Source organism: Lynx canadensis, chromosome A1 (assembly GCF_007474595.2).
Source record: "Lynx canadensis isolate LIC74 chromosome A1, mLynCan4.pri.v2, whole genome shotgun sequence".
NCBI lineage: Eukaryota > Metazoa > Chordata > Mammalia > Carnivora > Felidae > Lynx > Lynx canadensis.
In genome coordinates this window covers 196,615,494-196,627,780 of record NC_044303.2, presented here as the reverse complement: position 1 = coordinate 196,627,780, position 12,287 = coordinate 196,615,494, and the positions used below count along the sequence as shown (strand labels likewise).

General features: G+C 39.7%; 1 protein-coding gene and 1 pseudogene across 3 annotated transcripts in view; one reads left to right on the top strand and one right to left on the bottom strand.

Annotated features, from left to right (window-relative positions):
• Positions 1-6,084, bottom strand: part of DCTN4 (dynactin subunit 4) — a 32,222-nt gene extending 26,138 nt beyond the window's left edge. For 2 of the 3 annotated variants that reach the window (XM_030329236.2, XM_030329244.2), the window contains exons 1-3: positions 5,912-6,084; positions 3,432-3,502; positions 562-740 (exon numbers count right to left, since the gene is read on the bottom strand). In XM_030329236.2, coding sequence (XP_030185096.1) covers positions 562-740; positions 3,432-3,502; positions 5,912-6,046 — 385 coding nt within the window. In that variant the 5' untranslated portion in view covers positions 6,047-6,084. Of the gene's footprint in view, positions 1-561; positions 741-3,431; positions 3,503-4,831; positions 5,078-5,911 lie in introns of those variants that run through there. The other variant, XM_030329245.1, reaches the window with a different exon arrangement.
• Positions 6,085-10,868: 4,784 nt separating this feature from the next.
• Positions 10,869-11,573, top strand: LOC115523315 (annotated as a pseudogene).
• Positions 11,574-12,287: the final 714 nt, after the last annotated feature.

The following is a 12,287-nucleotide window of genomic DNA, read 5'->3' as shown; positions in this document are numbered from 1 at the left end:
TTCAAGGGTAAGGAAACACGAGGGATGGGACTTGTGAAAATAGAGAACCATTGTAACCCTACTGTGGGTCCTTCCATGCATACACTTTGGTTATTCATCATTTTTATTTCCACTTCTGAGAGCTGCTATTCTTATCCTTAGCCCAGTGTTTCTTTGGGGTCTCTTCCTTGATTTACAAGGGTTCTTTATTTTTGTTTATTTACCTTCAGTCTGTTATATATGATCCAAATATTTTTCTTAGTCTTGTTACTTTTATCTTTTAGATCTGTTCATGATGTCTTTCATCATCAGGAGTGTTTCTTTTTTATGAAGAACATTAATATTTTGATTCTAAGGAAGTGTCAGATTTATCAATACTGTTTTACCAACTCTAAGAAAACTAAATAGTTTACCCAGTTTTAGATGAAACATCGTAGCCCACAAATGTGAGAATTTGGGAACATGAAAGATTTAGCTCGGAATTTAGCTCCTACCTTCCACAGGTAACAGAAATAATAATCTGTGGGCAATTATAGCACTGCCAATTTCACAAAATCTCATGCTGAAGTTCACCTGACTCACCCACAGATTTGTCTGCCATGCCTACATCTCTAGATGTCCAGCGACAAAATCCACAGGCCAGGTAATAGGCTTTCTTCATGGTGGTCTTGGCTGGGTCATCTGGAAGCTGTGTGGAAATGCTCGTTGCCCGAGTGGAAAGAGTGTGCATACATCCGGGACAGTCAAAGCAGTTGGCACACCTATAACACAACAAACACAACTGTCCATTTTTTTGACAAATATTTATCAAGCACCTGCTATGTGCCACACATTGTTCTAGGTGTTAGGAATTCAAGAGAGAACTATAAGGAAGGAGTGACCCTCAAACAATAAGAAATAAAAAAAAGTATTAAAACCTTGTTTAAAAATTTTAAAAATAGGGGCACCTGGGTGGCTCAGTCGGATAAGGGTCCAACTTTAGCTCAAGTCATGATCTCGTGGTTCACGAGTTCGAACCCCACGTCAGGCTCTGTGCTGACAGCTCGGAACCTGGAGCCTGCTTCAGATTCTGTGTCTCCCTCACTCTCTGTCCCTCCCCTGGCTCTCTCTCTCTTTCTCATAAACAAATAAAAAACATTAAAAATTAAAAAAAAAATTTAATATATTTTTATAATAATGTTCATTATTTTTTGTAAAAAATGCAATCAGCACCAAAGTTCCTGAAGAATTAGAGCCTAACCCAATCCTACTCCACAGAGGGAATCACTGTTAAACAGTCTGGGGTTAACTGTTTCAGACTCTTTTTAGGCTTGTACAGATCACAAAGATTTCTGACGAAGACAAATGTCACAGCTCATGCCTTGAGAGAGGAAGAGCAGTTGCACAATGTAAACCTGGGAGGCAACAATACAATAAGCTGTGAAACTGGGTTTGGAAAATAACTGCTTGTGTGCTGTGCCAGAACCGACCCAGCAACCAAACAGTGCCATCAAACTGCAGTAGTTCAGAAGCAGTGCATTTTCAGGGCTTTCTCTTCTCTCCTTAGGCACTACTCTTCCTAGTGCTCAGCCAATGTTTCCCCTCCAGGGGCCCCTGGGCCTTGCTGCTTTTAATTTTCACCATCTGAGATTATTAAGATTTCACTTCCACTCCTGGATTGTTCTGAAGCTCTGCTCCATAACTCTAATTATGCGGCATTTTGCCACGTGGATAACATCCTCATATAAGGATAATAATAGTACCTGCCCACTGTTTACTGCTCACTGATATTTTGAGGATTAAATAAAAATTAATGTGTGGACAGCATAAAAAAAACAGTGTCTGGATCATCAGGAGCTATTTCTTGGGTTCAGGAAGGATAAGTAATAGCGGTTCGCATCTATGGAGGTATACATGCTAAGCTAAAAACCAAATGGCACCCAGTAGCAACAAACATACCTACTACCCAGATCTTGGTTTTTAACACCAGTTTTCCAATAAAAGGAACCAGGACTCTTTAGAGAAAGAGACTTTAAACTCTTTAGACTAATTAGAGAAATGGCTAATTCAGGACTGAGACAGAGTCCTGGGATGAGCCTGGATTATCTTGCAATACCAGAAAGTCAGAAAATGCTCAAACAAATGAACAACCTCCCAAACTCCCCGCCCATGCAATGGTGGGGGTGGTAAAAGGGTTACAGGAGTCTACAGAAGGAGCGCCAATGGCCAAAGCTGGAGGGAGGGAGGGAGGGGAGGGAGGGGAGGGAGGGAGGGAGGAAGGAAGGAAGGAAGGAGTGAGTATTGGATTATATCCTAAGGTATATGAAATCAATATTCATGCTTTAAGTAAATGATTAGATAAATAAATAGGGGAGGAGAGAAAAATCTTCCATGCAAAAGAATTCCAAATAATTGGTGTAGATAACCCTCATAGAGGGGAAGCATAACTCCCCACGATTTGAGTGTTGACTGTAATAGTGGCTTTTCTTCCAAAGAGTGCAGTATAAAAAAGGAGAAAAAGAGAAACTCTACATCAGAGAAACCTGAAAAATACTAGCTCAAGCCAGGTGATCAAGGTTAACATCAACAGTAATAAGTCCTATTGATGGTATGTACCCCTGATGTGATGTAACAAAAGATGCACTTTACCTCTGTTGTCTTCCTCCCTATAACACATTTCCCCCGCTGACGCTGACGAGAAAAACATCAAATTCCGTCTGAAGCACATTCTACAAAATAGCTTACCTGTATTCCTCAAAACCTTTAAGGTCATCAAAACCAAGAAAAGTTTTTTTAATTTTTTTTTTAATTTTTTTTTTTTTAACGTTTATTTATTTTTGAGACAGAGAGAGACAGAGCATGAACAGGGGAGGGGCAGAGAGAGAGGGAGACACAGAATCGGAAACGGGCTCCAGGCTCTGAGCTGTCAGCACAGAGCCCGACGCGGGGCTCGAACTCACGGACCGCGAGATCGTGACCTGGCTGAAGTCGGACGCTTAACCGACTGCGCCACCCAGGCGCCCCAAAACCAAGAAAAGTTTAAGAAAGTGTCACAGCAAGAGGAGCTAAGGAGACATCACTATTAAATATAATGTGGATATCCTAAATAGAATCCTGGAACGGAGATTAGGGAAAAACTGAGGCAACCTGAATAAAATATAGCATTTATTTAATAATAAAGTACCAATGCTGTTCATTAATTTGAAGGAAATATACCATATAATGCAAGACATTAACAATAGGGGAGTCTGTGTATGAAGTAATAGAATTCTCTGTACCATCTTCACAATACTTCTTAAGTCTAAAACTGTCCTAAAATAGAAAATTAATTTAAAAAATCAAAGGACATTTCATCTTTAGCAAAGGTGATGCTAAAAAATGAAAATCAGCTAGTTAAAAATGAGAGTTAATTCCATGTGTTTTATTCAAAAAATAGTTGAGGAAAACAGAAAAAAAATGGATCCCAGTCTTACCTATTCTTTTTTAGTTTGGCTTCAGCCGATGGCATATTTTCTAAGCAACTGGGACAATAATGGGAGTCCACCTAGAAAGAAACAAGAAATAAAAAATCAGAGAAAAAGGCACTCGGTCTAGCTTGTATATATGTCTACGCCAAATAGTGAATTCTAAAATATACTGCAGTGGCAAGTGAGAAACCACTGATCTGCCAAAGAATCTAGACTGTTTTCAGCTTAGGGTTTATTCTTCAAGTTTTTTCTTATCCTCTGGATTTCCTAAAACCCTTCCACTTTTCCTTTCTGCTCTTTCCTGCTCCCTTTCATCAGGGTATCATGTATGAGATGTGTTAAAAGTTGTCTTTGTAAAAGAAGAACTCTGTGATGATCTAAGGAACAGATTAATGAAATAAAATAACCCAATTTGTGAAGCTGTGATCAAATATCCTTCCATCCTGCTTAGCTTCAATGGACTGTAATAACTTGACCACACTTAAATTGTTAAGGAAGACTTAAAAGTTTTCTCCTTACTGAAGTATTACACATTTGCAGAAGTATAGATTAACATTTACAAAATCAGCTAGAGCCAACTATGGAAATATTTAAATGGCAAATTAAACTACTAAGCTAGCAAGATAGTCTTATTGTGTTTAACTCAAAAACACAGTAGAAAATTAAATTCATTGTATTTTTTAAGGTCTGAATAATAATTTTCTTTAATGTAGGTAGATCCTGTTTGACAATTCTAGTAACCCTAATCACCTTCAGATGTAAACACAGATTTATTTGAATATCAATATGATGATAGAAATTGGCTTCTTTCATCATCTGCTATACACAGGACTACCTTTGAAAAAATAAAGGTGCTGCTTAAATAATCTCCAGGAACATACAGTATTGCTAACTAATATTTACACTTATTCATCATAAAAGGCAAACTATAATTTGTTCCTTCCTGTGGCTCTTTTCAAATTACCCCCGTCCCTTCACATGCAGATCCAATCTCAGGTTCTCACCAAGAACTTTCTGGGTTCCTCCACCCCTCACTAGCCTCATCCTTCTCCAAACCCCAAACGCCCAGGTACACACCAGTCTGTCTGTAAAAGTTGTGGTCACAGACAGATCCTTAGAAATCATGGAGACTGATCTCTCTAATGACCACCAAACGAGACTCTAATCCAATAAATTCTGGAGGTGAAGCTGGAATAGGAAACATCTAAAAGACAAAGGACCCGCTGAAGAGATATACACAGATAAAATACTAACGGAGAAAAAAAATACAAGAACTATTGCGTATATAATATGGCATGGATTTTTCTCTCGTATTATTTAACTGCTTTCTCTGACAATTCTTAATACTATGAAAAATACACCCAACAAGATAATTATTATTAATAATAATGTGTAAAATGGCTTACAGTATAGGACACGTTTTCATATGCACTTTTAACAGTCCAGGGATCTTCAATGAAGTTCTCTGAATCGGGTTTCAAATCCTGATTTGAAAGCCTGCAGAGTTTCAAATCCTGATCTTCCCTGCCACCCCCAAATTTTTGGCTGTGTGATGTAGGGCAAACATTGTGCCTGTTGCTCTAACTACAAAATAGTTTTTTAAAAAGGTATTCATTCTATTGGCCTTAGGTAAACCACACAGCATACAGAAAGCAATGAATAAACAGTAACTGTTACCAGTAGCTTTTCCTTAACCAGACCATGAATCACTGCAGGATTTAAGTCTTACTCGTCTTTTAATTTCCGAAGCTTACTAAACGAATAACAAGATGTGCCAAATGGTGCAGAAGTTTGGGAATTTTATTTGATAATTTTAAAAAATGGGGTAGGTCTTTTACGTTCTGAGCAATCCCACTTCCAACCCCACTTGTGCCTGCGAAGGCCAGCACCATTCCCTCTGGAGAAGCGCCATGAATAGAACCCTTTGAGCTTCTTACACGACAGACCTTATTCTAAGCGCTTTCCACTCAATTTGCCCCAACCCAACCTCTTCCTTGCTGCAGGCCTAGGCATGAGCCAGAACACAGCCCGGGCAGACAGAGGAAGGCCCAGTTTCTGGCCAAAGTAGGGGCAGAACTTCCAGGATGGGAGGAGCATGAATGAGAATGCGTGCGGGCTCCACCCGGTATCAATCAGGAAAGACTGTATCTTGCCCCTCAAGTAGCCTGAATAAGCACCTTTACACCTTCCTCCCCAACCCACCCAATTACCAACCCACTCCCAGGAGACGGCCAGGGTCCCCAAAGTCAAGTCTATCCAATCAAAGGGTGCTCTAGAACCAAAAGATCAGCTCAGCCCCACCCAAGGCCGCTCCTTCTTTCCAAATGACAAATTATAAGCAAATTAAATCGCAAGCAAATTTGAGCGACAGAAGACACAGCCAATCACCAAGCTAGGAAATAACTACCCGCCAGTCGCGGTGACTAGGACGAACCCTTCTCCCCTCCCCCAACACACACACACTCTTCATGGGACGACTGCGTTACCTCGTGAGACACACATTCCAGCGACCGCAGCTCGCTACAATAGCGGCAGAAATAAAGCTGCGAGAGCGGGGCCCGAACCTTCTTTTCTCCCTGGACTAGGTACAGAACCCGCTCCGATTGCAGCAGGGACGCCATCTTGGAGGGGGAGGAGCCAACGACGCTCTCGCCGCGTCACGTGACCCAAGAGCCTGCGTTTTCCACGCCGCTTTTCCTACGTCTTTCGTAGGAGACTGCGTAAGGTTTCCGATCTAGAGGGGGCCTGGCGCTCGGCGAAAGTTAAAGTGCGCGTGCGCAGCTGGGAATCCCCGTTTCTCCCCCAGCGTTTCAGTGGGCGTTTGCTGCCCGGACGGAAGTCTGACCTTTCGGTCGTTAGGTACGCAATCACAGGTCAAATCCACACTGGCCCGGTGCTCTCCTTTTCCTTGTTTCTCCAGAAGGAAAGGATGCTCTTTTGTTTAATTTACAACCGCCTCTCCTGCCCTCACCTTCCAGACCTACTTCCAGAAGGTAGATGGAAGATCTCAGGGACAGAGTGCCTTCGGAACCGGAAGGTTAAGAGTCACACCACACCTGCCACTGACCTGTAGGAAATCTTCATAGACATTATCTCGTTGGAAATTTCCTAGACTGTGAGCTCCTCCACACAGAAACCATTTCTCATTCATTTCCAGGTTTCGAATACTTAGAATTAGGACTAACTCTACATTGGGGGCGTTCTACAAGTATTACTAGTGAAGGAATTAAATCAATGAATGAACATTATTGCTAGGTGTCGGCTACATTTTTTTTCTAATACGTAAACTAAGGTTTATTTTATGTAAAATGACCACTTAGAACTGGCCTAGCAGAGACTGGAACCCAGGTTACCTGCCACCAGTTGCGTGCTTTTCTCGTTGCGCTGTTGTATTATTTGTCTGACATTAGAGTTGGTGACTGAGAAGAAATGGAACTGAATATTAATATTAGCTAACATCTATTGAACACTTATTGAGTACAAGACGCTATGAAAAGATTACGTACATTGTCTCGTTTAATTTTCCCCCAAATTCCAAAAGCCAGATACCATCATTTCTATTGGGAATGATGGGAAACTGAGGCTCAGAAAATTGAAACCACTTGTCTAAGATTTCAAAAATAGCAGCGGAACTCTGTTCTGTCTGACTTCAGAGCTTGCATGCATCACTCCTGTGCATACTGCCTCCAGCATATTTTCTTTCTTTTTTTCCAGCTTTACTGATGTATAATTGACAATTTAAAATGGTATATAGTTAAGGTGTACACCTTGATGATTTGATATACATTGTGAAATAATGAACTCAAACAATCTAATTAACATATCCATCACCTCATATAATTACCATTTTCTTTCTTTTCTTTTTTTCTGATGAGAACACTTAAGATCGACCCTTTTGGCAAATTTCAAGGATATAATATACAGTATTAGCTATGGTCACATTGTTATACATTAGGTGTCCAGAAGTTAATTCGCCTTGCATAACTGCAACTGTGTACCCCCTTGGCCAACATTTCTTCATTTCCTCCCTTCCCCAGCCATTGGCAACAACTATTCTCTCTGCTTCTATGAGTTTGACTTTGAGAATCCATATATAAGTGAGATCATGCAATATTTGTCTTCCTGGGTCTGGCTTATTTCACATAGCATAATGTCCTCCAGGTTCATCTGTGTTGCTACAAATGGCAGGATACCTATATTTATATTATATTTATATTACAGTTATTATATTGTGCATATATTTATATATCACATTTTCTTTATTCATCTGTTGGCATTTATGTTGTTTCCATATCTTGGCTATTGTGAATAATGCTGAAATGATCATGGGAATGCAGCTATCTCTTTAAGATTCTGATTTCATTTCTTTTGACTATATGCCCAGAAGTGGGATTGCTGGATCATAAGATAGATCTATTGTTAATTTTTGAAGAACCTCCATACTGCTTTGCATAGTGGCTGTACCAGTTTACATTCCCACACAACGTATGACAGTTCTCTTTTCTCCACATCCTGACAACCCTGGTTATCTTGTATCTGATAACAGCCATTCTAACAAGTGTGAGGTGATATGTCATTGTGGTTTTGATTTGCATTTCCCTGATAATGAGTGATGTTAAGCACCTTTTCATATATCTGGTTGTCATTTGTATGTTTTCTAGATATATCTGACTTATCTATAGACACATAGACATATCTATTCAGGTCCTTTGCAGATTTTTAAATTGGAGTATTTATTTATTTTGCTATGTAGTTTGCATATTAACCCCTTATCAACTATATGATTTGCAAGTATTTTCTTCCATTCTGTAGGTTGCCTTTTCATTCTGTTGATTGTTTCCTTTGCTATGTAGAAGGTTTTTAGTTTGATGGAATCCCTTTTGTCTATTTTTGCTCTTGTTGCCTGTGCTTTTGGGGTCATATCCAAGAAATCATTGTCCAGACCAGTATCAAGAAGGTTTTCCCCTATGTTTACTTCTGATAGTTTTATGGCTTCAAGTTTTCTGTTTAGGTCTCCTATCTATTTTGAGTTGATTTTTTATATGATTTCATTCTTTTGCATGTGGATATCCAATTTTCCCAACACCATTTATTGTGTCCTTGGCACCCTCGTCGAAGATTGGTTAACTGTTGATGTGTGAATTCATTTTTGGTCTCTCTATTCTGTTCCATTGGTCTATATGTTTGTGTTTATGCCTGTTTTGATTACTGTAGCTTGTAACATATTTTAAATCAAGATCTGTGATGCCTTTTCCTTTGTTCTCTTTGCTCAAAAAGGAGTCTTTTGTGGTTCCATATGAATTTTAGGGTTGTTTTTTCTATTTCTGTAAAGAATGAATTTGGGATTTTGATAGGAATGGCATTGAATCAGTAGATCACTTTGAATGGTATGGACATTACAACAATATTAATTCTTCTAATACATGAACACAGGATGTCTTTCCATTTATTAGTATTTTCTTTAATTTCTTTCATCAATGTTGTATAATTTTCAGCGTACAAATCTTTCATCTCTTTGGTTAAGTTTAAGTATTTTATTTATTTTTTTGCAATTGTAAGTGAGATTGTCTTTTTAATTTCCTTGTCAGATAGCTCATTATTAGTGTATAGAAACACTATTGATTTTTATATGTTGATTTTGTATCCATCAACTTTGCTGAATTTATTAGTTCCAACAGCTTTTTTGTTGAGTCTTCAGAGTTTTCTACATATATGATGATGTTATTTACAAACATAGATAATTTTACTTCTTCCTTTCTAATTTAGATGCCTTTTGTTTATTTTTCTTGTCTAATTACTCCAGCTAGGACTTCAAGTACTATGTGGGATAGAAGTTATGAAAGTGAGCATCCTTGCCTTGTACCAGATCTAAGAAGGAAAGCTTTTAAGTTTTTCCCTTATTTGTGAACTTTTCATATATGGCCTTTATTATGTTGAGGTAAGTTCCTTCTATACTCATTTTGCTGAGAGTTTTAATAATGAATGGATCTGAACTTTGTCAAATACCTTTTCTGTGTCTATTTATGATCGTGTGGTTTCTTTCATTTTTTTCATTGTGTTGTATCGCATTGATTGATTTGTATACATTGAACCATCCTTGCATCCCAGGGATAGATCCCAATTGGTCATGGTGTATGATCCTTTTATTTATTTATTTTTTTTTTTTAATTTTTTTTCCAACGTTTTTTATTTATTTTTGGGACAGAGAGAGACAGAGCATGAACGGGGGAGGGGCAGAGAGAGAGGGAGACACAGAATCGGAAACAGGCTCCAGGGTCTGAGCCATCAGCCCAGAGCCTGACACGGGGCTCGAACTCACGGACCGCGAGATCGTGACCTGGCTGAAGTCGGACGCTTAACCAACTGCGCCACCCAGGCACCCCTATGATCCTTTTAATGTGTTATTGAATTTAGTTTGTTTGAAGATTTTTATATCTATATTCATCAGGGATATTGGCCTGTAGTTTTCTTTTCCTGTGGTGTCTTTGTCTGTTTTTGTAATCAGGGTGATGCTGGCCTCGTGAAAAGAATTTGGGAGTGGTTCCTCTCCTGTTCTTAAAAGATTTTAAAGAGGAGGGGTGCCTGGGTGGTTCAGTCGTTGAGTGTCCGACTTTGACTTCAGGTCATGATCTCGCGGTTCGTGGGTTTGGGCACTGCATCAGGCTCTGTGCTGACAGCATAGAGCCTGGAGCCTGCTTCGAATTCTGTGTCTCCTTCTCTCTCTGCTCCTCCCCTGCTCATGCTCTGTCTCTCTCTCTCCTTCAAAAATAAAAAAAATTACAAAAAAAGAATTTATTTTTATTTTTATTTAAAAAAAATTTTTTTAACGTTTATTTATTTTTGAGACAGAGAGAGACAGAGCATGAACGGGGGAGGGTCAGAGAGAGGGAGACACAGAATCTGAAACAGGCTCCAGGCTCTGAGCTGTCAGCACAGAGCCCGACGCGGGGCTCGAACTCACGGACCGTGAAATCATGACCTGAGCTGAAGTCGGCCGCTTAACCGACTGAGCCACCCAGGCGCCCCTAAAAAAAAAAAAGAATTTAAAAAGGATTGGTATTAATTTTTCTTTGAACATTTGGTAGAATTCACCAGTGAAACCGTCTGGTCCTAGGCTTTTCTTATTGGAAAGTTTTGATTACTGATTCAGTCTCCTTATTTGTTATGGGTCTGTTCAGGCTTTCTATTTCTTCTTGATTCAATTTTAGTAGGTTGTATATTTCTAGGAATTTATCCACTTACCTAGGTTATCTAGTTTTTTGGCATAAAATTGTTCATAATAACCCTATATGACCTTTTATTTCTCAGGCACCCATTGTAATGTGTTTGCTTTCATTTATGACTTTACTTGAGTCTTTTCAAGATTATCGTCTTAATCTACTAAGGGTTTGTTAGTGGTATTTATCTTTAAAAAAAAAAAAAAAAAAAAGAAAGAAAGCTCTGCCTTTCTGTCTGGCAGCAGCCATGAGCTCAAAGGTAAGCCAAGATGGGCACTTACAAGTACATCCAGGGGCTGGAGGAAGAAGCAGTCTGGTGTAATGTGCTTTCTTCTCAGGGTGCACTGCTGGCTGTATCTCCAGCTCCCTGTGCTCCACAGGGCCCCCCACCCAACCTGGCCCCACAAAGCGTACAGACTGGGGTACAAGGCCAAGCAAGGTTATGTTATATATTGGATTCATGTGCGACACGGTGGCTGCAAACGCCCAGTTCCTAAGGGTGCTGCTACCTATGGCAATCCCGTCCATCATAATGTCCACCAGCTAAAGTTTGCCCAAAGCCTTCAGTCTGTTGCAGAGGAGCGAGCTAGATGCCACTGTGGGGCTCTGAGAGTCTTGAATTCTTTCTGGATTGGCGAAGATTCCACATACAAATTCTTTGAGATTATCCTTATTGATCTGTTCCATAAAGCCGTCGGAAGAAATCCTGACACCCAGTGGATTCACCAAACCAGACCACAAGCACAGGGAGATGTGAGGGCTGACATCTGCAGGCCACAAGAGCCGTGGCCTTGAAAAGGGTCACAAGTTCCCCCATACTATTGGTGGTTCTGGCCGTGTGACTCAGAGAAGACCCAACACTCTCCAGCTCCACTGTTACCACTAATACACGTAATGTTTGTAAAATTCTTACCAAATAATTTAGTACAGTCAAAAAAAAATAGCTCTTACTTTTGTTGACTTTTTTCCTATTATTTTATTCTCTATTTGATTTAGTTCTACTCTGATATTTATTATTTCTTTTCTTCTGCTGACTTTGGGCTTAGTTTGTGCTTCTTCTTTTAGCTCCTTGAAAGTGTAAAGTTAGGTTTTTTATTTGAGATCTTTCTTCTTGTTTAATATAGGCATTTATTGCTATGAACTTAACTTTTGGTACTGCTTTTTCTGCATCTCATAACTTTTAGTATGCTATATTTTCATTTTCACTTGTCTCAAGATACTTTTAAAATCCCCTCTTGATTTCCTCTGTGACCCAGTGGTTGTTCAAGTGTGTTGTTTACTTCCCACGTATTTCTGATTTTCCCATTCTCTTGCCGTTACTAATTTCTAGGTTCATTCCATTGTGTTCAGAGAAGATATTTGGAATGATTTTGATCTTCTTAATTTAAAAAAAAAATTTTAATGTTTATTTATTTGTAAAAGAGAGAGAGAGAGAGAGAGAGAGAGAGAGAGAGAGCGCGCGCACACACACGTGCCAGTGGGGGAGGGGCAGAGAGAGACGGAAACACAGAACCTGAAGCGGGCTCCAGGCCGTCAGCACAGAGCCCTATGTGGGGCTCGAACTCATGGATTGCGAGATCACGACCTGAGCCAAAGTCGGACGCTTAACTGACTGAGCCACCCAGGAGCCCCTGATCTTCTTAAT